The 26,331-nt window shown below is 46.8% G+C and overlaps 1 protein-coding gene across 4 annotated transcripts in view; it reads left to right on the top strand.

Moving 5' to 3' along the window:
- ACACB (acetyl-CoA carboxylase beta) overlaps positions 1-26,331 on the top strand; it is a 226,043-nt gene that overhangs the window by 93,622 nt on the left and 106,090 nt on the right. For all 4 annotated transcript variants that reach the window (XM_040416600.1, XM_040416598.1, XM_040416599.1 and 1 more), the window contains 10 exons: positions 4,774-4,872; positions 4,951-5,060; positions 6,118-6,228; positions 6,531-6,740; positions 8,308-8,478; positions 9,176-9,337; positions 10,457-10,620; positions 11,502-11,652; positions 23,813-23,916; positions 25,708-25,789. In XM_040416600.1, coding sequence (XP_040272534.1) covers positions 4,774-4,872; positions 4,951-5,060; positions 6,118-6,228; positions 6,531-6,740; positions 8,308-8,478; positions 9,176-9,337; positions 10,457-10,620; positions 11,502-11,652; positions 23,813-23,916; positions 25,708-25,789 — 1,364 coding nt within the window. The remainder of the gene's footprint in view (positions 1-4,773; positions 4,873-4,950; positions 5,061-6,117; positions 6,229-6,530; positions 6,741-8,307; positions 8,479-9,175; positions 9,338-10,456; positions 10,621-11,501; positions 11,653-23,812; positions 23,917-25,707; positions 25,790-26,331) is intronic.

The following is a 26,331-nucleotide window of genomic DNA, read 5'->3' as shown; positions in this document are numbered from 1 at the left end:
TCGGGTCCCCATCCCGATCGTCTCCTAGCAACCGTGCGTGAAAATTGCCCCGCATCCGCACTTGCTTGCGGATGCTTGCGATTTTCACGCAGCCCTATTCACTTCTATGAGGCCTGCGTTGCGTGAAAAACGCACAATATAGAACATGCTGCGATTTTCACGTAAACGCAAAAGTGATGCGTGAAAATCACCGCTCATGTGCACAGCCCCATAGAAATGAATGGGTCCGGATTCAGTGCGGGTGCAATGCGTTCACCTCACGCATTGCACCCGCGCGGAAATCTCGCCTGTGTGAAAGAGGCCTTAGGCCCCTTGCAGACGAGCATTCCTCCCGCAGCGAGTCCGCATCGCAGCACCCGGCCTGACCTCCCATCTCTGCCGGGAGTCACATAGCATTACATTGATTTATGATGCTATGTAACCCTTATGCCAGTGTTATCCAATACATTCCAGAACTGTAAGGGTTCCATAGCATCATAAATCAATATAATGCTATGCGACCCCCGGCAGAGATGGGAGGTCAGGCCGGGTGCTGCGATGCAGACTCGCTGCTGGAGGAACGCTCGTCTGCAAGGGGCCTTAGGCTTTCTGGGTCCTCTTGTGAGATCCGTTTCAAGGCTCTCACAAGCGGCCCCAAACGGATCAGTTTAGCCCCAATGCATTCTGACTGGATAAGGATCCGTTCAGAATGCATCAATTTGGCTGCGTTTGGTCTCCGTTGCGTTTTTTAGACAGTCACTAAAACGCAGCTTGCAGCGTTTTAGTGACAGTCTGACGATGCGGAGCTAAACGGATCCGTCATGACTTACAATGTAAGTCAATGGGGACGGATCCTTCCCCTATTGACTTTCAATGTAAGTCAAGACGGATCCGTTATGAACAAGCGTTGGAATTTTCGGTGCGGATCCATCTGTGCAGATACAAGACGGATCTGCACCAAACGCGAGTGTGAAAGTAGCCTTAACTGTTTTTCTAGCTGTGTGACTGGTACTTTCACTTTGTGCAGGTCATCTAATAACCCTTATATCTAAACTACTGAGAGGTCATAAACACTTTTTTTTAAGCCACATTCTTATCAGTAATTAGATCACCTGCGGTCACAATGTAAACGGTCCACTTCCACTACTTACAACATAACACAACAAGGAAGGAGTGTGAAACACACCAATGGAGAATTAAAAATGAATTTTATTAAAGTATCAATAAAATATACATGATGCTAAATATATAAAGGTAATAAAGCAGGGACAGCCACAGGGACAGGCGCCATTACCCTGACTTCAGTCCCAGTCTTTTAGGTATGTTGCCTCACCACTTAGTGCATGACCTGGTATTTTGACTTGTTTCACTTGGATCCAGGCCATATAGCCGCTTAGCAATGCTGGGGCTCAGACACGTATCATATATATCTCCTGCTTATTCTTATATTATGTCTTTTAGATCAAATGTTACCCGTCTGTGTAATTATTGAGATATTGTTCATACATTTCACATCACTGGGCTGATTACAGGGTGATGTAGGACTGTGGCTGTCCCTGCTTTATTACCTATATATATTTAGCATCATGTATATTTTTTTGATACTTTAATAAAATTCATTTTTAATTCTCCATTGGTGTGTTTCACACTCCTTCCTTGTTGTGTTATATTCTTATCAGTAAGGCTACTTTCACACTGCCGTTTGGTGCGGATCCGTCATCAATCCAGAGGATGTTACTAGAGCATTTCAGGTCTATACAGAAAAAGGACATATTTTTTTTAATAAAGACCAACTGAAAAAAATGATTATTAGCTGAAAATGAGTACAATGCAATAATAAAGAAAATTGCCTTTAAAACTGATCTCAGCGGAATTCAGATTACATCTGTTTCAGTTGATGAGGATTTAGTTTAAGAGTGTTCAGGAGAAATGCAGTCTGACGAATTTGACTGTGAACATGAATGGCATCAGGTAGCTTGCTGTGTATTGTAATATATGCAAGCTTCAGATGCAAAATGTTGCAAAAGTCTTATAATAAGAACCAATTGTAAGAGTATTGTAATGGATGAAATGCAGTAAAAAAATGATACAAGTCCGCAGCTTTTTAATAGGTTGTCCCGAATTAGAAATAATGACTGCTTTCTTTCCAAAAACAGTGTCACACCTGTCCACAGATTGTGTGCAGTATTGCAACTAAACCAGACTCACTAGAATTCAGCTGCACTGCAATACTGGATACAGCCCAGGGCAGATGTGGTGCCGTTTCCAGAAGAAAGCAGCCATGGTAGCCAGGAAACGTACCCAGACCTACCATGAATGTGGCCTTGTCAAATGCTTGGCCTAATAGACTGACTGTCAGTTGGAGTACTGAGTATACCAAAGCATTATAGAAATGATCAAATAATCGCATTGTGAAGTTCTGCAGTAGGATTGAAAGTAGGTTTATTAACTGGGTTCTCCAGGAATTAAAAAAAATAAAAATACTTATATTATTTTATAATAAATATATTCACAATTACCTTTCATTACTTATAATGGCTCGTTTTGTCTAGGGAGCAGTCATCAGGGGAAACAAAATGGCCACCGTCCTATTACTACACACAAAACCTGCCTTAATCACACAGCCGGATGAGTTACTTCACCATAATGAGCCATAGTGCTGCCTCATCCTCCTCTCTGCTCTGCTCTACTCCACTCGTCAGGAATCATGATCCTGAATATAGGTGAATCTCTATGGGAATGGAGATGATGAGGAGACATGAGAGGAGGGTGAGGTGTGGCTAATGAGCAGCAGCTCTTGTTTACAGTCTCCATTACCACAGCCTGCCCTGTCTGTTCTCTCTGTACTTCATGTCTCCTCATGAACTAAATTCCCCAGAGATTCAGCTAAAGTTCTTATAATCTGTATTCAGGATTATAATCCCTGACAAGTAGGGAGGTGGAGGAGGAGAAGGTAGCTCTTTACCTCAGTGTTGTAAAGTAACTTGTCCTTCAGTGTGATCAGGACAGGTTCTGTGTGAACTAATGGGACAGCGGCCATTTTGTTTCCCCTGATGATTGCTCCCCAGACAAAACGAGCCATTATAAATGATGAAAGGTATTTGAGAATATATTTATAATAAAGTAATATTTAAGTATTTTCATTTTCTTAATTCCCGGAGAACCCCTTTAAAGTTTGTATGAAAAAAAAGAGTTCTCTATAAAGGGGTTGTCCCACAACAAATTATCCCTTAGGCCTCATGCGCGCAACCGTTCCGATTTTTGCGGTCTGCAAACCGCGGATCCACAAAAAATGGAAGCCGTCCGTGTGCTTTCCGCAATTTGCGGAACGGAACGGGCGGCCCATTGTAGAAATGCCTTATCTTGTCCACGAAACGGACAAGAATAGGACATGTTCTATTTATTTTTTTTGCGGGGCCACGGAAAGAAGCAACGGATGCGGACAGCACACAGAGTGCTGTCTGCATCTTTTCCTGCCCCATTGAAGTGAATGGGTCAGCATCCGAGCCGCAAAAACGGCGGCTCTGATGCGAACCCAAACAATGGTCGTGTGCATGAGGCCTTATCCACAGGATAGGGGACAAGTGTTTGATCGTGGGGGTCTGACCATTGGGACCTCGCTAATTACTAGAATCGGGGCCCGTGTTCCCCCTGTTTCAATGTAGCAGCCGACACGCATACATATCCCCATTTTCATTCAACTCCATGGGCCTGTCAGAGATAGCCAAGCGCTTCTACTCTGTTATCTCATTCAGCCTAAGAACATGCATTCATGTCTAATGCTCAACTCAAACAGGGGAACACAGGCTTCTGCCTGCAGGCGCCCCTGCCGATCAGACACTTTTCCCCCACTTTTCCTGTAGGAAGGAAATCATTTTTCATTGGAAATCCCCTTTTAAAAAAATTGAGAGAGAAAGAAAGCGAAAAAGCAGTAAAAGCTAAAAAAAAAATATACAAAACACATATTTGGCATAAACTTAATCATACTGACTAAAAGAAACCATCAAAAGAAGCTTGTATTTCTGTGACTGGGATGTAATGTTACCGCTTTTATCTGGAATGTTCAGCTCAGGGCCACGTTATGCAAGGTTTGCCCTGGAGTAAAGAAAAGCAACTAAACTGATAAGAGGCATGGAGAATCTTAGTTATGAGGAAAAATTTAAAAGAAGTATTTAGTCTTGAGAATATGTGTCTAAGGGTGGACATGGCTAACTTTTACAGTCAGATAAATGGCTGTGCAAAAAGTATGGTGAAAAGCTCTTCTATCTAAAATCCCCTCAAAAGACAAGGGGCACTGCCGCTGACTGGAGTCAAAAAAGTCTCTAGAGGTGACAATGCTTCACCATTAAAGCTGAAAACCTGCGGAATAGTCTACCTGAGTACATGGTCAGAGCAGAAACAGGTGACTGTTTAAAAAAAAAAAAAAAAGACTTAATTTTTTTTAGAACAGAATAAAATTAATGCTTATGTAATTGTGTATAAATCTGATTTTTCACATCCCTTCTTTTCCTTCATAACCTCTCCCATCCCTTGGCTAAAACTAATGGATGTGTGTTTTTTTTTCAATTGTACTTTCTATACATATTAAACATATGCTATTTAAAAATACAGCTTGTCCTGCCAAACAGCCCTCATTCAGCTATGTTTTGGGGGAAAAACTATAAGAACCTATGGCTGTCAGAAGACTGGGATAAAAAAATTGGGAAAAAAAGTCCAAGGCTGCAAGGGGTTTTATAAAGATTTGATATATCAGAAATAAAAGCTATAAATCTATCATGTGTCTCTTTATTCTAGGACCACCCAGTCAAGCAATGTGGGCACTGGGAGATAAAGTGGCCTCAACTATTGTTGCTCAGACTGTAGGGATCCCCACACTGTCTTGGAGTGGAGATGGTAAGATGGCTACAAATCATGTGAAGTAATCTGCCTTTATCTTTTTGCAAACTTTTACTTATGATTTCTCTGATTTAGGTCTTACGTTACAATGTGATTTGGAAGACAAGCAGCAGCCAAACATTATTGGCGTCCCTCCTGAAGTGTATGAACGAGGTTGTGTGAAAGATGTAGATGAAGGATTAGAGGTAAATGTCACAGCTGAAGAAGTTTGAAGAGCACATTTAGGGTTCGGCCACACGTTTAGGTTTACCAAAACCAAGAGTTTATTTAAAAAAAAAAAAGAAAAAAAGATGAGACATCATATATTTAATATGTTTTTTCCTTTTATGATCCACTCCTGTTTTTGGCCTCAAAAACTGCATAAAAAATCTGAACACGTGGCAGCACCTTCATTGTAGACCCTTTTATCCTTGATGTCTATTCACAAAGTCAAGCTACCTAACATTATAGGGGTTCTCCGGGAATTAAGAAAATGAAAATACTCAAATATTACTTTATTATAAATATATTCTCAAATACCTTTTATTATTTATAATGGCTCGTTTTGTCTGGGGAGCGATCATCAGGGGAAACAAAATGGCCGCTGTCCCATTAGTTCACACGAAACCTGTCCTGATAACGTATGAGGACAAGTTACTTTACAACACTGAGGTAAAGAGCTGCCTCCTCCTCCTCCTCCTCCTCTCTACTTGTCAGGGATTATGATCCTGCATACAGATTAGAGGAACTTTAGCTGAATCTCTGGGGAATTTAGTTCATGAGGAGACATGAAGTACAGAGAGGACAGACTGTGGTAATGGAGACTGTAAACAAGTTCTGCTGCTCATTAGCCACACCTCGCCCTCCTCATCATCTCCATTCCCACAGAGATTCACCTGTATTCAGGTTCATGATTCCTGACAAGCAGAGAATAGGATGAGGCAGCTCTTTTCCTCAGTGTTGTGAAGTAACTTGTCCAGCTGTGTGATTAGGACTGGTATTGTGTGTACTAATAGTATGGCGACCTTTTTTTCTCTCCTAATGATTGCTCCCCAGACAAAACAAGCCATTCTAAGTAATAAAAGGTATTTGCGAATATATTTATTATAAAAATAATTAAGTATTTAAATTTTTTAATTCCTGGAGAACCCCTTTATTGTACAATTCAGCTCTTTGGATTTAACAGTTTATAATAGCAGAGTACAAGGATGGCATGTTATATGATGAAGATGTTATAAGATGAATATATTTTGATTTACGCAGTCTGCAGAAAAAATTGGTTACCCAGTCATGATAAAGGCATCCGAGGGTGGTGGTGGCAAAGGCATCAGAATGGCAGAGCGAGCAGAAGATTTTCCCAATCTTTTTAGACAGGTGAGACCTTTCATATGATCAGTTTCATGATGGCATGGTATTTTATTTTTATTTTTTTTACTTTTTGGGGGAGAGAGGATAAAAATATACCCTTGTGACACTGTAGCCTAGATTATAATTTCCTGGAAGAAAAGAACAGCACAATATGCTGTGCTTACTCTGAGTTCCATAGTCTGAGATACGCTGGTAGATTTTCTTTTTTGAACTAGAGTTTGTCTATTGTGTTGTAAGCAACACTGCATTAGGGACTATTTGAATAAATTATCGTACTTTTTCCTTTTTCTCTTGTTCTCTTTGCACAGGTTCAAACAGAAGTCCCCGGATCGCCTATCTTTGTGATGAAGTTAGCTCAGCACGCTAGGCACTTAGAAGTCCAAATATTAGCAGATCAATTTGGAAATGCCATCTCACTCTTTGGTCGTGACTGCTCCATACAGCGACGGCATCAGAAAATCATTGAAGAAGCCCCTCCCACTGTTGCTGCTCCTTCTGTCTTTGAATACATGGAACAGGTGCGTTTATTTGAAATATGCTTGCCGTGTAAGGTATGTTCAAATATTGTGGGTTTATGTGTGGGAAAATCCATAACGATTTACAGTGCCAGTTAGATGGATGAGGTTTTAAGACCTCTCATCCACACTTTGCGAAAAAAAATCTGCAGTGCAGATTTTAAATCCTCAGCATGTCATTTTATGCTGTGGCTCTCCACAGATTTCACCCTTTGCAATGTATATGGGGACATCTGCGGCAAATACGCACCAAATTCACACGTCCGCAATTCTGTTCCGCATTTTGCGGACCCATTCATTTCTATGGGGCCGCACATGTGCTGCCCGGATCCGGAAATGTGGATCCCCACTTCCGGGTCCGCATTTCCGTTCCCCAAAAAAATAGAACATGTCCTATTCTTGTCCGCAATTAAAGGGATTCTGTCACCTCGTATAACACAAATTCAGATTTTAAACCAGTCATGCTCCACAACTTACCTTGAATCGGCTGTGCTGTTTTTTATTGTAATCCGTCCAGCAGTTTTGCAGAAAAACTACTTTTATAAAACCCTGAAGGTGCCCAGAGGGGCGTTATGTTCCCCTTTGTGTGCCCAGTAACGCCCCTCTTACAGTGCCCAAAACGCCTTCCTCCAGAATCCCTAACCGCCCACAGCGTCTCATCCCTCTCCTCCCCTTCCCTGACGGCCGAGCGAAGTCTCGCGCAGACGCAGTACCCACTGAGGGCTGCGCCAGTGCGATTTGCTGGAGACTGAGGGCAGGAGCTTCATCGTCGTCACTGGGCATGCGCCGAGCCCAGTGATGTCCGATGCTCGCGCGAGACTTCGCTCGGCCGTCAGGGAGGGGGAGGAGAGGGATGAGACGCTGTGGGCGGTTAGGGATTCTGGAGGAAGGCGTTTTGGGCACTGTAAGAGGGGCGTTACTGGGCACACAAAGGGGAACATAACGCCCCTCTGGGCACCTTCAGGGTTTTATAAAAGTCGTTTTTCTGCAAAACTGCTGGACGGATTACAATAAAAAACAGCACAGCCGATTCAAGGTAAGCTGTGGAGCATGACTGGTTTAAAATCTGAATTTGTGTTATACGAGGTGACAGAATCCCTTTTAAGATTAGGCATTTTCTATTATAGTGCCGGCGATGTGCGGTCCGCAAAATGCCGTGTTTCGCGGATCCGTGTATCCGCAAAACGCATACGGATGTGTGAATGGACCCTAAATCTGCAGGGGAATTTCTGCTGTTGAAACACAGCAAAATCCACAGTGGAAATTCCCCTCCTGAAAAGTCCACTGCGTGCAGCCGTAACCTAAATGTCACAATAAATAGTAAGTCATAGGATATTAATCAATTTCAGTGGGATAATACATTAGTAAATCATCTACTAAACTGCCTGCCATTTTACATTACAAAAATGTGCAACCTCATGCCTCCTTGGAGAAACAGAATTCATATTGACCTCCTCTAAGCCTGAAAGTTGCAGAATTAATAACGGAGATATATCTGGCTTATCATAATCACCTATTGGGTACACATGTATAATGTATGTTACTAGATCTTATCTTTCCTGTTCCACAGTGTGCTGTTCGCCTGGCTAAGATGGTAGGCTATGTTAGTGCAGGTACTGTCGAATATCTTTACAGTGAAGATGGAAGCTTCCACTTTCTGGAACTGAACCCTAGACTGCAGGTGGAACACCCCTGCACTGAAATGATTTGTGATGTCAATCTTCCTGCTGCTCAGTTGCAGGTATACAAAAAAAAAATCATAATAATAATGAATTTCTCTGATATTCACTGCATACTAGTTTTCTTTGTGTTTGTGATTGAATTTCTTTTTTTTGTCCTCGACATTTTCTTATGGAGCCTTGGTTAGCTGTAGCAAAGGCTGCTCGCCAGTAAAACCTTTAGATTGTTGCTTTTCAAACTGCAAGGTTTCTCTGCAGGTAACAGCGGATCATCATGGGTCCCAGCAGCAGGACACCTTGTAATCGGCCTACTGTCAGGGAACCCTTCTAATAAAAATGTATCGCCTACCTAGGGGTGCACCTAGCCTTTCTACTGCTTTAGGCGAAAACTAAAACGCTGCTCCCCCCATGCCAATTTCTTAACCTAACTCCTTTGCCACAATGAAAGCGCTCATTGCCCATGGCCCTTCCACTGCCCCACTCTTGCCCCTACCTCGTGCTGCCTGAGGCGATCGCTTCACCTGGCCTCAATGGTGGTGCACCCCTGCACCTACCCTCCCATGTCAAGAACTGAGCCTCGACGTACCCAGACAGGAATGGAGAAGCGGGTTTGCATGTGTAGCAGAGCATGCTGACAGTGCTGTTGAAGTGAATGGAGCATGCTTTGCATAAATGGCCACCTCTCCATTCCTGGCCTGATGTGACGGGTAACATATTTGGCTGCCGTGAGTAATATAAGGGTTTCTCATCTTTATCCAGATCTCCATGGGAGTCCCCTTGTACAGGATAAAAGACATAAGAGTTCTGTATGGAGAGTCGCCATGGGGAGATTTACCCATATGCTTTGAAAACCCTGCCAATGCCCCAAACCCAAGAGGTCATGTTATTGCTGCCAGAATAACCAGTGAGAACCCGGATGAGGTAAGAGATTGATAACCTTACACTTCTTGATGTTAAAGAGCATGCTCATGCCACCAGCAAAGTAATTTCTCTGCTGGGCAGACGTCATAGTCCATGAGCAGATCATCTGCTGCTTCTGATAGCTGGGATTGCTGCTGGTTATACAACTGTATGTAACATTGAATGTCTTCATATCGTTATATGTACCATATAGTACTTCATTGTATCAAGCATGCCTTAAAGAGAATCTATCACCAGGAAATTCAGTGTTAAACCAGGCACAATGCCTTGTAGGATTAGCTAAGCTGAATATAATGATACCTTCCTCTTAGCAGTATCGTGCTTCATCCTGGAGAAAACTTTATTTTAAACAATATGCAAACGAGCGGTTAAATGCACTGGACATGGGCCCAAGTCACTCTGTACAGCCTTGCTCCTCCTGCTTTATCTGCCAGGCCCTTCCTCTCCTTCTTGATTGACATGGTCAGACGAGATGACTCTCTAGGAACATGACCCTGTCAGGTAGAGGGAGGGGCTGGAAGAGGAAGTAGGAGGAGCAAGGGCAAAGTGTGTCTTGGACATTTGCATATAAAGCAACAGATTGCAAAGTGAAAGTTAAAGGGGTTATCCCGTGATTAATGTAAAAAATGATGACTGTCGCTTTCTGTCAAAGCCAGAACCAGCCCTGTACCTCACATGGATCCAGAAATACCCCCATTCATTGCTCGGCTAGATTTATAACAAGCTGACAGCTCAGTGTCCGTGTCATTTCTTCTGCAGCAGCTCAGGGGGCGTGTCCATTCTGCTACAGCTCTCTCCCTATCACAGCTCAGGAGGCAGCAGAATGACGGAACTGAGCATGTGCTTCCACCCTAGCGAGGTGGACAGAGAAATAAGAAAATGACCAAACAGTAGGTGGTGCTACACAGATGCATTTTGCCACTCAGTGCCTATACAACATTTTTGATTATATGCAATTACAAGTGTTTTCAGATCCAGGTCCTGGTATGAAACCTGCAGAATATTTTTCATGGGACAACTTCCTTTAACATTACATTCAGCTGAGCTAGACACTGTGCCAGGATTAACAGTGAATCTACTGGCGACAGACTCTTTAACATTTATTTTATTTTTTTACAGGGTTTCAAGCCCAGTTCAGGGACAGTTCAAGAGCTGAACTTCAGGAGCAGCAAGAATGTGTGGGGATACTTCAGTGTGGCAGCTGCTGGCGGCCTGCATGAATTTGCTGATTCCCAGTTTGGACATTGCTTCTCCTGGGGAGAAAACCGTGAAGAGGCTATCTCGTTAGTAGTTTACTATTTTTTTCCCCCATATAAATGATTTTACGTTCACGGTTTCTTTATACGGTCTTTTGTAGAAAGGCTTGTTCCCATTAATTGGCCTGTGTGAAAGAGCAAATGCTCGTTCATTGGGTAATCGTGTCTTTTAACCAACACCTAAAATCATTGTTTTTGTGAAGCCCATCTGCCCAGGAACAATGATTTTCTGTAGGGATAAGCAATCACTGTAGCCAGCGGAGGTAATTGCCGCATGTAAATACAGCTATCATCTCTACTGATGACCAGGCAGTTATTTGGAACATTTGGTTCGTTCCTGATAATTGCCTGAAACATCTGCCATGTACAAGGACCTTCAATCTGTTCTTGGTGTTCCATAGAAAAATCTACGTATGTGTTCCTTGAAACGGGTATAGAAACCCTGCTCTGTTCGGACAAATAATTTTGCTTTAGAGAAATAATGAGATTTAATTAAAGGAGTTTACCAGAATATTGATGTCCTATCCTCTGGATACCCTCTGGCAGTAGAACTAGCCTGGAATTAAGCAGGAAGCACAACTCTGTTCAAAGTGTAGTGGCCGTTTTGGGTTACTGCAGCGTAGCTCTCTTTAAAGTGTATGGGAGCTGAGCTGTAGTAACCCGGCATGGCCACTACACTTTGAGTGGAGCTGTGGTTCCCGTTCTGTTCACTGTACGAGTTTAAAAACTGAAAGGAACAGCTGATTGGTAGGTGTGCAGGGTGTCGGACCCTTACCAATCTGATACTAATGAGCTATCCTGAGGATTGGTTATCAATATCAGGAGTCTGGAAAACCCTTTTAATGTTTTTTTCACATCAGTCACTTATGGAATTATTTATGCTGCACTATATTCTGTTAATTTTACAGGAACATGGTTGTGGCTCTTAAAGAGCTATCTATACGAGGCGATTTCAGGACAACAGTAGAATACCTCATCAAATTACTGGAGACGGAGAGCTTCCAGAATAATGAAATTGACACTGGGTGGCTGGATCACCTGATTGCAGAAAAAGTCCAGGTAAGGGCTCTTTCACACTTGCGTTATTGTCTTCCGGCATAGAGTTCCGTCGTCGGGACTCTATGCCGGAAGAATACTGATCAGGATTATCCTAATGCATTCTGAATGGAGAGTAATCCGTTCAGGATGCATCAGGATGTCTTCAGTTCCGGTACGGAACGTTTTTTGGCCGGAGAAAATACCGCAGCATGCTGCGCTTTTTGCTCCGGCCAAAAATCCTGAAGACTTGCCGCAAGGCCGGATCCGGGATCAATGCCCATTGAAAGGCATTGATCCGGATCCGGCCTTAAGCTAAACGTCGTTTCGGCGCATTGCCGGACCCGACGTTTAGCTTTTTCTGAATAGTTACCATGGCTACCGGGACGCTAAAGTCCTGACAGCCATGGTAAGTGTAGCGGGGAGCAGGGGAGCAGCATACTTACCGTCCGTGCGGCTCCCCGGGCGCTCCAGAGTGACGTCAGGGCGCCCCAAGCGCATGGATCACGTGATCACATGGATCACGTCATCCATGCGCATGGGGCGCTCTGACGTCATTCTGGAGCGCCCGGGGAGCCGCACGGACTGTAAGTATACCGCTCCCCCGCTCCCCGCTCCTACTATGGCAACCAGGACTTTAATAGCGTCCTGGGTGCCATAGTAACACTGAAAGCATTTGGAAGACGGTTCCGTCTTCAAATGCTTTCAGTACACTTGCGTTGTTACGGATCCGGCAGGCACCTCCGGCAACGGAAGTGCATGCCGGATCCCAACAACGCAAGTGTGAAAGAGGCCTAAAGGCAACTTTTTTTTTCCCTGTAAAATGTGTTGTGATCTGTAAGACTACCTTTGGACTGCCTTAGAATAGATAAATGCAAGTGTAACCTGCAGATTTCAGCGCAGTCAGCCAACTATCTATAGTGTATGGGGGAAGGGGAGTCGCCAGACTTTTGAGGATGTTAGAGTTGAGTGTAGAGTTGCCCTGGGTATCGAACTTTTGATACCCAATCAATACTTTTTCACCCAGATCGATATGATACTGGGATTGGCTTTTTCTCTATACTAGGCTGCGCTACTGCACTGCTCAGTATCTTTTCTCATTAGAGAACATGGTGCGTGCAGTGTTCTCATCAGCGGCACAATGGAGAAGGAGGGAGTCCCTCCCCACAGTGACACGGCCGCCACTGCCACCAGTTAAAACATTAATGGGAGGGTGCTCTGAAGCTGCCACTGCGCCACCAATGAAAATAATAAACCCCTAAATACAAATGTATGGAGCAGGCTGCTGCGGTGAGCCCTCTCAATATGCAGCGGGTGCCAGCTGAATCATACAGCCGGCACCCGTCCGCAATGATGGGCAATGGGGATCCCGCCGCACCCTGTCATTTAACCCCTAAGTTGGCCCCCCATGAATCATAATAACTAGATTTGTGTAAAACTTACCAGTAAAATCTCTTTCTCGCTCTTCATTGGGGGACACAGAGACCGTGGGTATAGCTATGTTGACACTAGTAAAAGCTGTTAGCTCCTCCCCTGGCAGCTATACCCCCTCCAGCCTGGAGAGAGAGCTTCAGTTTGTAAAAAGCAGTAGGAGAAGCAAGTAAACCAACGAAAAAACGTGTAACAGCAACAATGCCAAGAACCGAACCAGGTTCTAACCAGCAACAGCCACAACTGTGGCCGAACAACAATACTGGGTGGGTGCTGTGTCCCCCAATGAAGAGCGAGAAAGAGATTTTACTGGTAAGTTTTACAAAAATCTTGTTTTCTCGCCCATATTCATTGGGGGACACAGAGACCGTGGGACGTCCAAGAGCAGTCCACAGGGATGGAAAACCACAGACCCATGGAGCAAGCGCCCCTGCAGGCAACTAAGAACTGCCGCCTGCAAGACCATGCGGCCCAAAGCGGCGCCCGCCGATGCATAAGTGTGCACCTGGCAAAATTTTGTGAATGTGCGTGAGAACAGTAGCCGCCCTGCACAACTGCACGGTCGAACCTTGAATCCTCCAAGCCCAAGGGCGCCCACCGCTCTGGTGGAGTGAGCCGTGACACCGAAGGGCGGGACCCTGCCCCGGGTGCAGTATGCTTAAGCAAATGCAGACGTGCAATCGCCACCCTGGAGGCCGCCAATGCCTTGCGAGGACCCTCCAGGATGACAAAAAAAAAAGGAGAGCCCGTACTCCGGAAGGAACTGGAGGCTGGCAAATAAATCGCCAGAGCCCTGACAACATCCAAATGACCTAACTCCCTTTCCCTAGGGTGTGAAGGGGAGGGACACTGTGATGGAAGGACAATTTCTTCATTGAAATGGAAATCCGAGACCACCGTCGGGAGAAAGGAATGAACGGGCCGGGAAACCGCTTATGCCTGTCAGAACCAGGAGGTTCTCTGCAAGAGAGCGCCCCAACCCGGACACCCATCTGATGGATGTGATAGCCACAAGAAAAAAACACCTTCCAGGACAGAAGTCGGAGTGATATCTCCCGCATGAGTTCAAGGGGAGAATTCCGGAGCACTGAAAGGACCAAGTTCAGATCCCAAGGCGGTAAAGGAGGACGGTATGGAGGAACCGTATGTGCAATTCCCTGAAGGAAGGTATTATGGGCCCCGGGTGAGTCAGAGGACGTTGGAACAGGATACACAGCACCGAACCTGACAAAGCAAAGAACTAATGGCCAAACCAAAAACCCAGGACCGCAGGATCCACCTCTACTAAAGGGAAGCGCTCCACGGAAACGATAGGTGGTCCACCAATGTCCCCCGAGCCGAAGAGGCTTGCGGGGAGACTGAGAAGCTGGCTGATAAATTACAGAGAAAAAAACGCCTGAATGAGGCATGTCCAACCGCAAGCCAAGGAATCAAAACATTGGATAGGTAAAAGTAGAGACTATATATTAGAACCACCGGCGGTGGAGTTCCGTCAGCGACCGTGTATTGACGGTGTAGCAACACTGCCCGACGGAAATTTCGACCAGACCAAGATGAGAGAAACAAACTCCTGCCTCGAGGAGAAAGAATAGAAAGGATGTTCCGTTCCAGCTACGAAACTCCATCAACAGTCGTGACAGCACCCCCGCTCAGCCTGGCGTGGTGAGTCTCGTAGTCTAGCCATGGAATGTGCAGTGAAAAGGCATACTACATCGGACTGACATGGCAGTCACTAGTCAAGTCTTGAGAGAGGTAGTTGTAGATACGGGTAGTACACCCAGGACCAACGGGTAGGATTTGGAAAAACGTCACCGCCCAACAGTCGGTCCGGAACAAGACTTGGAAGAAAAAAACACAGAACCAATACCCTGCATCAACATAGATGAGGGGAAGTAGTAACGTAGGAGCTACCATGGTTTGCGGAGTGGCCGTAAACCCTGAGCCAGATGAAAAAGTGGCAGGGCAAAGCCCATTCCCCATCTGAGACTGGCACTACATAGAAGTAGCCACCGGATGATAGTGGCGATGCCATACTCCGCCTGAGGAGTAGGCCATGCAGCGTACTCCACCGAATTCGGCATTAGAAGAATCCGTCACCTGACGAAGGAGCTGTGCCGGAGGAGCCAGAGTATGTAATGGCTACTCCAGGACCCCTGTACCGTAGGAGCCGCAGCGTGCCCCGCCAGCACAAACTAAGGGGCAGACTAGAGGAAACCGGTAGAAGCCATGGTACCATACTGCCCCAGGGAAGGAGAGCTAATCTTAAACCCTCCACCTGGGAAGGGCGTTGAACAGGAACAACCGCCAAGCCAGCGTCAGGGTAGAACCCCTACCTGATGGAATGCCACACTGCAGCGACTGCGAAAGCTAGTACCAGCGTAAAATCCGCACCAGCGGAGGAGAACACGCTGCAAAGCTGAACCAGAGTGCCAGCACAACCACTTCCCACATCAGGAATGGTGGATAGAGAATATAGAGTCAGTGTAACACTCGATTTGCTGGAACGTAATCACAATATTCGTGCCATGGTGTACGCACTACACATTGTTGAAGACACATAGTGGTTCAATGGAGGACCATGGAGATAGGGGGCGCTAGGACACGAGTGGCGCTGGGCAACCCCGAGGAGAGAGGTTGTCATATTCATGCCCCAAACCGACACCGAAGGAAAAAGACACAACGTGGAAACAGCCACAGTATCCACTGGCGGCACCGAAATACCATTAGAAGAAGAGTACAGGGCACCAGCGTGTATCGATACTCGCTACGCTCCACTTGTAGAAGAAGCTAAGACATCTATAGCCGTGGCGTAGTTGAAGTGCAACATCCAAGATGTGTACTCATTCCCCATGGTAGTGGATCACTTGTGGAAAGGGCAATGTTGCAATTATCCCACCAAAGAAAGGGGGTAATGCCTACTGCAAGCACTGCACTCAGTGGTAGTGCAAGTACTCCACCATGAAGGGTGGCAATGCAGTAATGCATCTAGCAGGAACTAAATCCAAGTAGAGAGAGTACGCCTCTTACGGAAAGGGCAAGGCATAAGGAGAGTCCCGTATCAATACCCCACCTACGTAAGGGGGTAAGACATACAGTAAACACTGAAGCAGGGATAATGCCATAGCTCCACCTATGGAAGAGGCTAATGCATACAGTAAGTACTGTCCCCAGTGTGAATGCAGTTCCGCCACCTACTAAAAGGTAGAACGCCGACTGCCGGCACTGAAACAGTTCTAGTGCGGTTAGACCCCATGGAGGGAGGTAATATCCAAGGGAGTACTGTATCCAGTAGTAGTGCAAATACTCTGCCTAAAGAAGGGGTAATGCATACGACAAGTACTGCTGTCTAACTCGGACGCCATCTTGGAAGATTGCACCGGAATCGCGGCAGAGACCGAACCACTGATTCTCCCCCCCCCCTTCGGACCGAACCTCTCTAGGGAGAGGAGGGTGCGTTGAGCGTGACCCTAGGGAGAAAGGGTGGGGGGAAGTGACCGAGGAGGAATATATCCTGCTCTGGCCCGTTGTGTGCAGACTTAACTCTGAGAATCTTGTCCATGGCAGTCGCAGGCTCGCCGGAGGGAGTTATCAACCAAACTACCCGGGGGTGGAATGGGAACTTCTAGAGGTTCACTCACCGGATCCAAACGACCACGGAGGGAGATTGGGAAGTCCGGAGATCCACCATTGGAGTGCGCAGGCGGTGCTTATCAACCAAACTACCCCAGAGGGTGATTGGGAAGATCCAGAGGTCCACCATTGGATTGCGCAGGTGGAGAATATCACCAAACGACCCTGGAGGGTGATTAGGAAGTCCATAGGTCCATCAGTAGATTTCGCAGGTAGCGTTTTATCAACCAAACCACCCCGGAGGGTGATTGGGAAGGTCCAGAGGTCCCCCAGTGGATTGCGCAGGTAGTGCTGATCAACCAAACGACCCCGGAGAGTGATTGGGAAGGTCCAGAGGTCCACCTGCGGATTGCACAAATAGTGCTTATCAACCAAATGGCCCGGAGGGTGATTGGGAAGGTCCGGAGGTCCACCATTGGATTACGCAGGTGGAGAATACCAAGCAAGCGACCCCGGAGGGTGGATTGGGAAATGAGAGGTCCTCCTCCGTCCGTGTTAGGACACTGGCCCAGTCTGATACAGACAGGGCGGTGATGAGGTCTGAGGGGGCAGGACCCGAAATGGACTTTTATTCATATTTTATTATTAAAAAATAAATAAAACTGGGATGCCCAGCCGCAGGTGACAATGGCAGAAAGGGGTTAAATTAGCAGCATTAAACCTATTGCCTTGCAGATAGGCATAATCCTGCGCCAGCCTCAAGAGATGGCTGGCCAAGAAGGGTTAATTGCCTTGAAAACCGGGGGTCGGGCTCTGCGGGCTACTGGGGGAGGGGGGAAGTAAGGCGGGAAGAATTCGCGCCAGACCGAAGGCCCCCCCCCCCCCCCATACCCAGGGATGAAAGATTGCGCCTAGTAGGCCGCAAAGCCGGGGCCTAAGTTATGGACACGGCCGACCGGAATGCACCCCGCTCTACTGACAGGCCGGCCGGGGCACAGAGGGGGAAGTGCGCCGCCCGTGACGTAGTGACATCAGAATGCGCCCTCCGGCTGTAGAGAATGCAGCGTGGGCTGAAGGAAGGGGTAGGCCCAAAGTGAAGCCGGGGCCTAAATTAAACGGCGCCCAAACACAGTGCTGGCGGTTCTCTACTGGAGCAGCGCGCTTAGCGCTCGCTCCCTGGAAGGGCGGATTATGGCGCTGGGGAGCGGGAACCTCCTCCGATCCCCTCCTGTAGCAAGGTAAAAAAATTCAGAGCACAGCGGTGCGTTCGGCCGACTGCTGTGCGTAACAGTGCCTGCAGGAGATAGGGCCATTAACCCCCTATGTGCCCGTGCAGTGTCGGCACAGAGGAAGGGGGGAGGAAATCCACCAGAGGTCCAGGGTAAAGATAAATGAAGCCCGGTGTCTTGCTCAGTGATTGTGGGGAGGGAGAGGGAAGGAGGGAGCCCGGTGCTTTGCAAAATAGGGAGGGAGGGAGGGAGAGGGTTAACATACTCACCTAGTCCCTACTCACCTTATCTTCCTCCTCTTCTCTTCACCCTCCCTAAGTGGGCCCATAATGGTACCTTCTCCAGCAGGGTCACCTCCTCAGCAGCTGGCACCAGAGTGGCAGGAGTCTGGTATGGTGGGAGGGTCTTCTCTTTGGCGGACCTAGGTGACCCTTTGGCTGGCGGGAGCAGGGGAGCGAGGCTGCCCTGGTCCACCTTGTCTTCTGTGGGGGAGGCAGCAGTGCGGATGACCGGCACTGGCGCAACTCGACCCCGGGAGAACAGGGAGGTGAGGCGACCACTGTTGTCCCATCTGAAAAAGAAGGAAGAAAATAAACTAAAATAAAAAATCTTCAGGAGATCCCTGCAGAGCAGGGAGGTCTTGCCTCCTATTGACACTAGAAAAAACTGAAGCTCTCTCTCCAGGCTGGAGGGGGTATAGCTGCCAGGGGAGGAGCTAACAGCTTTTACTAGTGTCAACGCCTCCTAGAGGACATAGCTATACCCACGGTCTCTGTGTCCCCCAATGAATATGGGCGAGAAATAAAGATTTTACCATCTGAATCTCATTTTTTAGCAATTTTTTTTTTAATATGCTGTCCTGGAAATGAATGCAGTCTGAGGAAAATTTTAGTACTGCCCATCATAACTCCAAACTGATTTGCCACTTTGTTTTGTAACGAGTTTTCTTGATTATTGTGTTGCTCAAGCAGATTAAATGCATTTTGCTGCAGTATAAAGCAAATGTTTAATGTGACAGTTTTTTTTTTAAATCAAATCGTTTTTATTGAACAATAAATACATAGTAAAACATAAAACAATACGTTGTATTTTCCTTTCTTTACATTATCCACCGTGTGGAATCAGTGAACAACAGTAATCATAGAGATACCAACACACAGTTTTATCACGTACCTATACATTGCGTGTACACATGCTAAAACAAATATTTTAGACATAGAATTACCAATATCTTAACCTTCCCAACATCCCTCCCCCCCTCACCCTGCCCTAACCCCCCCTACCCTAACAAATGTGACAGTTTTAATGTCAGGGCTGAATCATACAGCCCTGGCATTGTTTCTCCTCTAATATTGTGCCGGTGGCAAAAAGCTGCCATAGCGTTTCTAGCAGTAGTTATGCCAAGGTGCATTGCCATGATGAAGCTTGTAATTGGCCAGTACAGCATAAATGAAAGGAGTGTGCCATCAAAGGTGGTGACCATACTTTTACACCCACCAATGTCGTTCAAAGCTATGGGCTGGCCAAAGTGATATCCCAGCAAAGGCACTGAAGTTGGGGAAGCGTCTTAAAGGGAATGTGATATATATATATATATATATATATATATATATATATATATATATTATATATAATCTCACATATACTAATTAAAACTAGATGATGAAACATATTCCTTTTTATTTATCTCATTTTATTTTCCGATTGTAATTTTTTTTTATTTCCGTACATAATTATGGGGCAGCCATCTTATCTGAACTTGTCTATGTCCACATGGAGCGTATACTTTCCACCAGCTGTATGGTCTATAGTAAACAATAGACTTTAGATGTTCTTTGAGTTCTATGGGAGAGTTTAGTCCCATGGAACCTGTGCAGAGGTCATTATGCAGGGAGGGGGAATAAATAAGATGTAAGATCACCTATTGTAAATGGTGGATCCTGTGTTATCTAGACATAGGTATTAGGCTGAGTTCACATCAGTGTTCAGCCTTTCCATTCTCCTGCTCCGTTATAGGAGCAGAAGAACGGAAAGGACGGATTCGGTACATAACTGAGCCGAACAGAGCCTACGGACCCCATAGACTATAATAGGGGCCGTTAGGTTTCCACTAAGAGGATCAGTGCATGCAGAACTTTTGTCTCAGATTCAAAAATCTTCCTCTCAGTGGAAACCTAACGGACCCTATTATAGTTTATGGGGTCCGTAGGCTCTATGAGGGCTCAGTTATGTGCTGAATCCGTCCTTTCTGTTCTTCTGCTCCTATAACAGAAAGGCTGGACGCTGATGTGAACTCAACCATATCTGTTGTTATAACTACAAGATTTCTCGCCCATTCCATTGGGGGACACAGACCATGGGTATAGCTTAGGCCACCACTAGGAGGAGACACTATGCAAATAAGAAGAAACAGCTCCTCCTCCACTGGCTATACCCCCATGCTCCAACAGGAGGACCTCAGTTTTAGCTTAGTGTCGGATAAGGAGGTGACACTCCTGCTCTTGCAGGGTTGTCCCTGTAGTTTTGTTCTTCTCCTGTTTGTTTTTTTCTCAACAGAGGACGGAGGGTCGCATGGTGCGTCCCTGGTCTCTCAGTGGAGTGAGCGCCGGGGTCGAATGGACGCCCCCAGCTACTTCCCTTTCCCCCCAGAAGATAAGTGGAACCAGGCTCGACCTGCAGCTCCGGTGGCCTACCAGATCCAGGGTCACCTAATCCTGCCCTCTACCCAGATCACTGCCACTCCTTGTGCCAGATGACTGAAGAGGTGTACCCCGCTGGTCCGGAACAGAGGGTGAAGACTGCAGGACGCAGATAAGTACTTACGGCTCTCGTCAGGATCACTGTTCAGACTGTGCAACAGTTCGGCTGGCTGATCAACTTCTCGAAGTCCTCTCTCCAACCTTCCCAGAGGGTGACCTTCCTGGGGATGGTTACGGACACCACTGCAGCCCGGGTATTCCTACCAGATTTCAAGTTCTCTCGGATTCGGGAGTCGGTGTCTCGCCTTCTGCATTCCCCGTGTCTCTCCATCCGGGAGTACATGCAGGTGCTGGGGCTTATGGTGGCCTCCTTCGAGGCAGTACCCTTTGCCCAGTTTCACACTCTGCCTCTGCAGCAGGCGATCCTGTCCTTCTGGGACAGAACATCGCGGGGTCTGGACTCTCGGATCCGTCTACCTCCTCGGGTTCGCATTGAACTCCCGTGGTGGCTGTCCCCTCAGAATCTGACTTCGGGGAGATCCTTTCTCCCAATCTCCTGGACAGTCGTCACCACCTACGCCAGTCTCCTGGGTTGGGGTGGCGTTCTCCGGGCTCGGACGTTTCAGGGGGTGTGGTCAGAGGTGGAAGCCCGCCTTCCGATCAACATACTGGAGCTCAGAGCAATTTTCCTCTCTCGGTCTCATTGGATCCCTCTCCTAGCGGGTCTCCCGGTAAGGGTCCAGTCGGACAATGCCACAGCCGTGGACTAAATCAATCATCAGGGCGGGACCCTCAGCCGGACGGTGATGCAGGAGGTGAAAAGGATTCTCCAGTGGGCGGAGGCTCACGTTCCAATGTTGTCTGCAGTGTACATCCCAGGGGTCGAAAACTGGACGCCAGACTTTCTCAGCCGCAACAGGGTGGATCCGGGAGAGTGGTCTCTGCATCCGGACCTATTCGAGGACGTCTGTCGCCGTTGGGGCCGCCCGGATGTGGACTTGATGGCGTCCAGGCTCAACAACAAGGTTCCCACTTTCCTGGCCCGAGCTCGGGATTTGGAGGCGTACGGAGTGGACGCTCTGGTGTCTCCGTGGCAAGACTTCGCACTCCTCTGTCTTCCCACCACTGCCTCTACTCCCAAAGGTTCTTCGCAGGGTCGCGGCAGAAGGAATTCCGACTATCCTCATTGCCCCCGATTGGCCTCGCCGCGCCTGGTTCTCGGAGGTCACTCGGCGGCTGGCAGACGTTCCGTGGCCTCTTCCTCTCAGGGAGGACCTGCTGTCTCAAGGACCGCTCTTCCACCAGAATTTACAGACACTTCGTTTAACGGCGTGGTTGTTGAGACCACCATCTTGAAGAAGAGGGGCTTCTTGGACTCTGTCGTGAAGACCATGATCAAAGCCAGGAAACCAGCTTCCTCCCGGATATACTATCGTACCTGGAAGGCCTTTCTTGCCTTTTGCGAGAAGATAGGCGTTTTTCCCCTTCGTTTCTCCTTTCCGGTGGTCCTCTCCTTTCTCCAGTCGGGCCTTGAGTTGGGCATGTCCCTGAGCTCTCTGAAGGGTCAGGTCTCCGCTCTGGCCATTTTCTTTCAGAGGTCTCTGGCTCTGCTTCTTCCGGTGAGGACCTTCCTACAGGGGGTGGTGCATTCGGTTCCTCCGTATGTCCCTCCCCTGCCCCCCAGGGATCTGAACCTGGTTCTGTCTTCCCTCCAGGCGGCTCCTTTTGAGCCCCTGAGGGAAATTTACCTGAGTCTTCTCACCTGGAAGGTAGTCTTTTTGGTGGCCATCACCTCTATTAGGAGGGTATCGGAGCTGGCCGCCCTTTCCTGTAAGGAGCCCTTTTTGGTCTTCCACAAGGATAAGGTGGTACTGCGCCCAGTCCCTTCTTTTTTGCCCAAAGTGGTATCCGCCTTCCACCTTAATGAGGACATAGTCCTGCCCTCCTTTTGTCCCGCCCTGGCGAACCCCAAGGAGCGCGCTCTCCATTCTCTAGATGTTGTCTGTGCTTTGCGGGTGTACCTGTCGGTTACTGCCCCATTTTGCCGCTCGGACTCCCTTTTTGTGGTTCCCGAGCGGCCTCGTAAGGGTCTGGCTCGGTGGATTCGGTCACTGTGGCTCGGTGGATTCGATCGGCTATTGCCATGACCTATCGGTCCCGGGGTAAGGTTCCCCAGCGGGGGTTACCGCGCACTCCACCAGGGCGGTGGGGGCCTCCTGGGCTAGGCGCAATCGAGCCTCTACATCTCAGCTTTGTAAGGCAGCCACCTGGTCGTCCTTTACATACCTTTGCAAAGTTCTACCAGCTGCACTCTGTGGCTTCGGCTGATGCTGCCCTTGGGCGCAAGGTATTGCAGGCTGTGGTTCCTGTTTAACCGTTGGACATTTCCCTCTGGTGGTGCTGGTCTTCCCACCCCATGGACTGCTCTAGGACGTCCCATGGTCTGTGTCCCCCAATGGAATGGGCGAGAAAAGGAGATTTTTTTGTGAAACTCGCCTGTAAAATCTTTTTCTCATCTTTGCCATTGGGGGACACAGCTCCCGCCCATTCTTGTCTGTTGCAGGAGGGGTTGGTTCAATTCTATTGGGACCTTATGGTTAACGGCCCGATGGCGGTATTCCTCGGTTCTGTTTTTCCTGGTTAATATTTTGTTTTTGGTCTCCTTCTCCTACTGCTTTTGCACGCATTGAGGTCCTCCTGTTGGCGCATGGGGGTATAGCCAGTGGAGGAGGAGCTGTTTTTTCTTATTTGCATAGTGTCTCCTCCTAGTGGTGGCCTAAGCTTTACCATGGTCTGTGTCCCATGGTCTGTGTCCCCCAATGGAAAAGACGAGAAAAAGATTTTACAGGTGAGTTTCACAAAAAATCTCCTTTTTTTTAGGATTTTATAAAAATTAACATGTAAAATTAAAAATAATAAATAATTATTAAAATATGCTTAAATGGGACAATATACAAAAAGTATCTCCTCCTATCCACAGGTAGGTGATAAACATTAGCTCATAGAGGCGCTGTCGGCTCCATTGTGAATGCAGTGCTGGACTGACATGTGCAATGCTGTTCCATTCGCAGCCCTCATTCTCTGGGTTGTTGGGGGGTTTCTGCAGTCAGACCCCTTACGATCTGTTATTTATTGCCTATCCTGTAGATAGGTGAAAATGTTTGAGGTACAGCTGCTTTACCATAAAAATGTGATTTATCTGGTCATTTTCTCACACACATTCCATTTAAATTCTTACTTTCTACATTTTCTAAGGCTGAGAAACCAGACATCATGCTTGGAGTGATCTGTGGTGCTCTCAATGTTGCAGATGCCTTATTTCAAACTTGCATGAATGAGTTCCTTCACTCATTAGAAAGGTAAGGTATTATTTTTAGATGTATTCTCTTGTGCTCTACTAGAAACCTTGTCAAGCAGCCCGGTTCAGTCATCACCACTTGTGTTCAGACAGAATATATTGCAATGTAGTATCACAATACCGTATTTCTTGACTCTTGTCAACATAGTCTCTAGAACTTTAAGGCCTTTTTCTCAGAAGCATGACGGATTAGGTCTGGATGCGTTCAGGGTGCCTTCAGTGAAACGCGCACCATTTTGCAAGCAAGTTCAGTCAGTTTTGTCTGCGATTGCGTTCAGTTGTACAGTTTTTTTTGCGCGAGTGCAATGCGTTTTGATGCGTTTTTCACATGCGTGATAAAAACGGAAGGTTCACAAACAACATCTCTTAGCAAACGTCAGTGAAAAACGCGTTGCATCCGCACTTCCGGATGCAATGCGTTTTTAACTAAAGCCCCATTCACTTCTATATTCTGTGATTTTCATGCAGCCCTGGCCCCATAGAACATGCTGCATTTTTCACGCAACGCAGAACTGATGCTTGAAGAAAAACGCTCATGTACACATGTACACAGACCCATTGAAATGAATGTGTCAGGATTCAGTGCGGGTGCTATGCGTTCACTCACGCATTGCACCCGCGCAGAAAACTTGCTCGTGTGAAAGGGGCCTAAGGAGTTCTCCAGATTTGTGGCCCCAAGTTGTACCTGTGGAAAAATCATACTCTCCTGCTCGCAGCCACTCTCTTCACTAGTCTCCTGGATCCCATCCTGTAAACTTCCTGATGGAGATGATCATGTGCGCTGCTGCAGCCAATGACTGGCCTCAGTAGTGATATGTTTCCAAGTAGCACGTGACCCAGCAGTGACATGTGACTGCTCAGACCAGTCATTGGCAACAGCAGCTCATGTAACCCCATCCAGAGGTTTAGCAGTCCACTTTTGGGATAATGAATGGTGAACAAGGCCTCTTCTGTGGGAAAAGTATATATTCGTTTCATATCTTAGATCTCTTTTCTCCGTCCTGTTAAATTTGCTTTAGGCTTCATGTATATCTGAGTTAGAAAAATGCTTTGTAAGCTTCGTGGTATGTTCAAACGGGGTGGATATACTGTAGATTACCCTCCCGGATTTAGTAGGTGAACAATTCGTATTACATTCCGGGCAACGTGGATGAGCTTTTACCAAATCTCTTCCACATGCAGCAGAAAGGGTCCACACAAAAGTCATCCTGCGGTGCAAATTTTAAATCTGCAGCATGTCCATTTGTGTTGTGGACTTACAGGGATTCTCTGGGTTCAGGATATAACCTCTTCTTTGCACATTTACTATGTATGAGAGGAGCATCTGAGCATTTCCTTGCTTAGATTCCTCCCCTTGCCTTCCACCCGAAATCCGTAATGTTTTTTTCTTTTTTCAGTTGCAAATTTTGTCTCATGTGAATTTACCATTACAATTATGTATTTGTAGTCCATTCTTAAATGGGTTATCCAGTATCTACAACAGCCCCCCCATGTGCCGGGCCCCTTCGTGGGAATATACTGGCGCCGCTCCTGGTCCCCGCACCGCCGCTGCTGCTTCTTCCTGTACACGGATGAAAACATTCGGTGTCGGGGGGGGGGAGGGGGGGGAGCAGCCAGTGGCAGACGGGGATGAGCCTCCCTAGCACCGTGGGTATGCAGCAGTGGCAGTGCGGAGACCAGGAATGGCGCCGGGAGCGGGTTAAGTATATTACCGCGCGGGGGGGGGGGCTGTTGTAGATACTGGATAACCTTTTTAAATACCTACTACTAATATTATAACATTTATTTACAGAGGTCAAGTCCTTCCTGCAGCCACACTACTTAACATTGTGGATGTTGAGCTTATCTCCGAGAGTGTAAAATACACTCTAAAGGTAAAACTTTATTTGTGGTTCTCTTTCCAATGCCTTGATTTACATAGAAATATGACATTATGTATAAACTGTATTTCATTACTAGCAGTGAGCAGTAGATGGCCAGAAGAGTGTATTCCATGTATGGATTTGTTGAGCGCTGTAATCTTGGGAGGCCACTCTTGTTTGCTGGGTAAATGTTTCCCAAATTTAGAGGCATACCCTTTTCTTAAAATTGTAGATTTTAGCTTTATTGAAGGTAATCTTTATTTAATTTAATGAAATATAAAATTACAGCAAAAATGTAATGTATATACAGTTTAATGGCTTTGTTCACATCTGTGATATATGTGTATTTGGTGAATGCATTGGGAGAGATTTATCAAAACTGGTGTAAAGTAGAACTGGCTTAGGCTACTTTCAAACGATCGTTTTCAATTCCGCTAATGAGATCCGTCATAGGATCTCAATAGCAGAAGAAAACGCTTAAGTTTTGTCCCCATTCATTGTCAATGGAGACAAAACTGACCTGAACGAAACGGAATGCACAAAAATGCACTCCG

Source organism: Bufo bufo, chromosome 2, assembly GCF_905171765.1.
Source record: "Bufo bufo chromosome 2, aBufBuf1.1, whole genome shotgun sequence".
NCBI lineage: Eukaryota > Metazoa > Chordata > Amphibia > Anura > Bufonidae > Bufo > Bufo bufo.
Note: the sequence above shows the minus strand (reverse complement) of the source record. Positions and strands in the feature narration are given on the sequence as shown.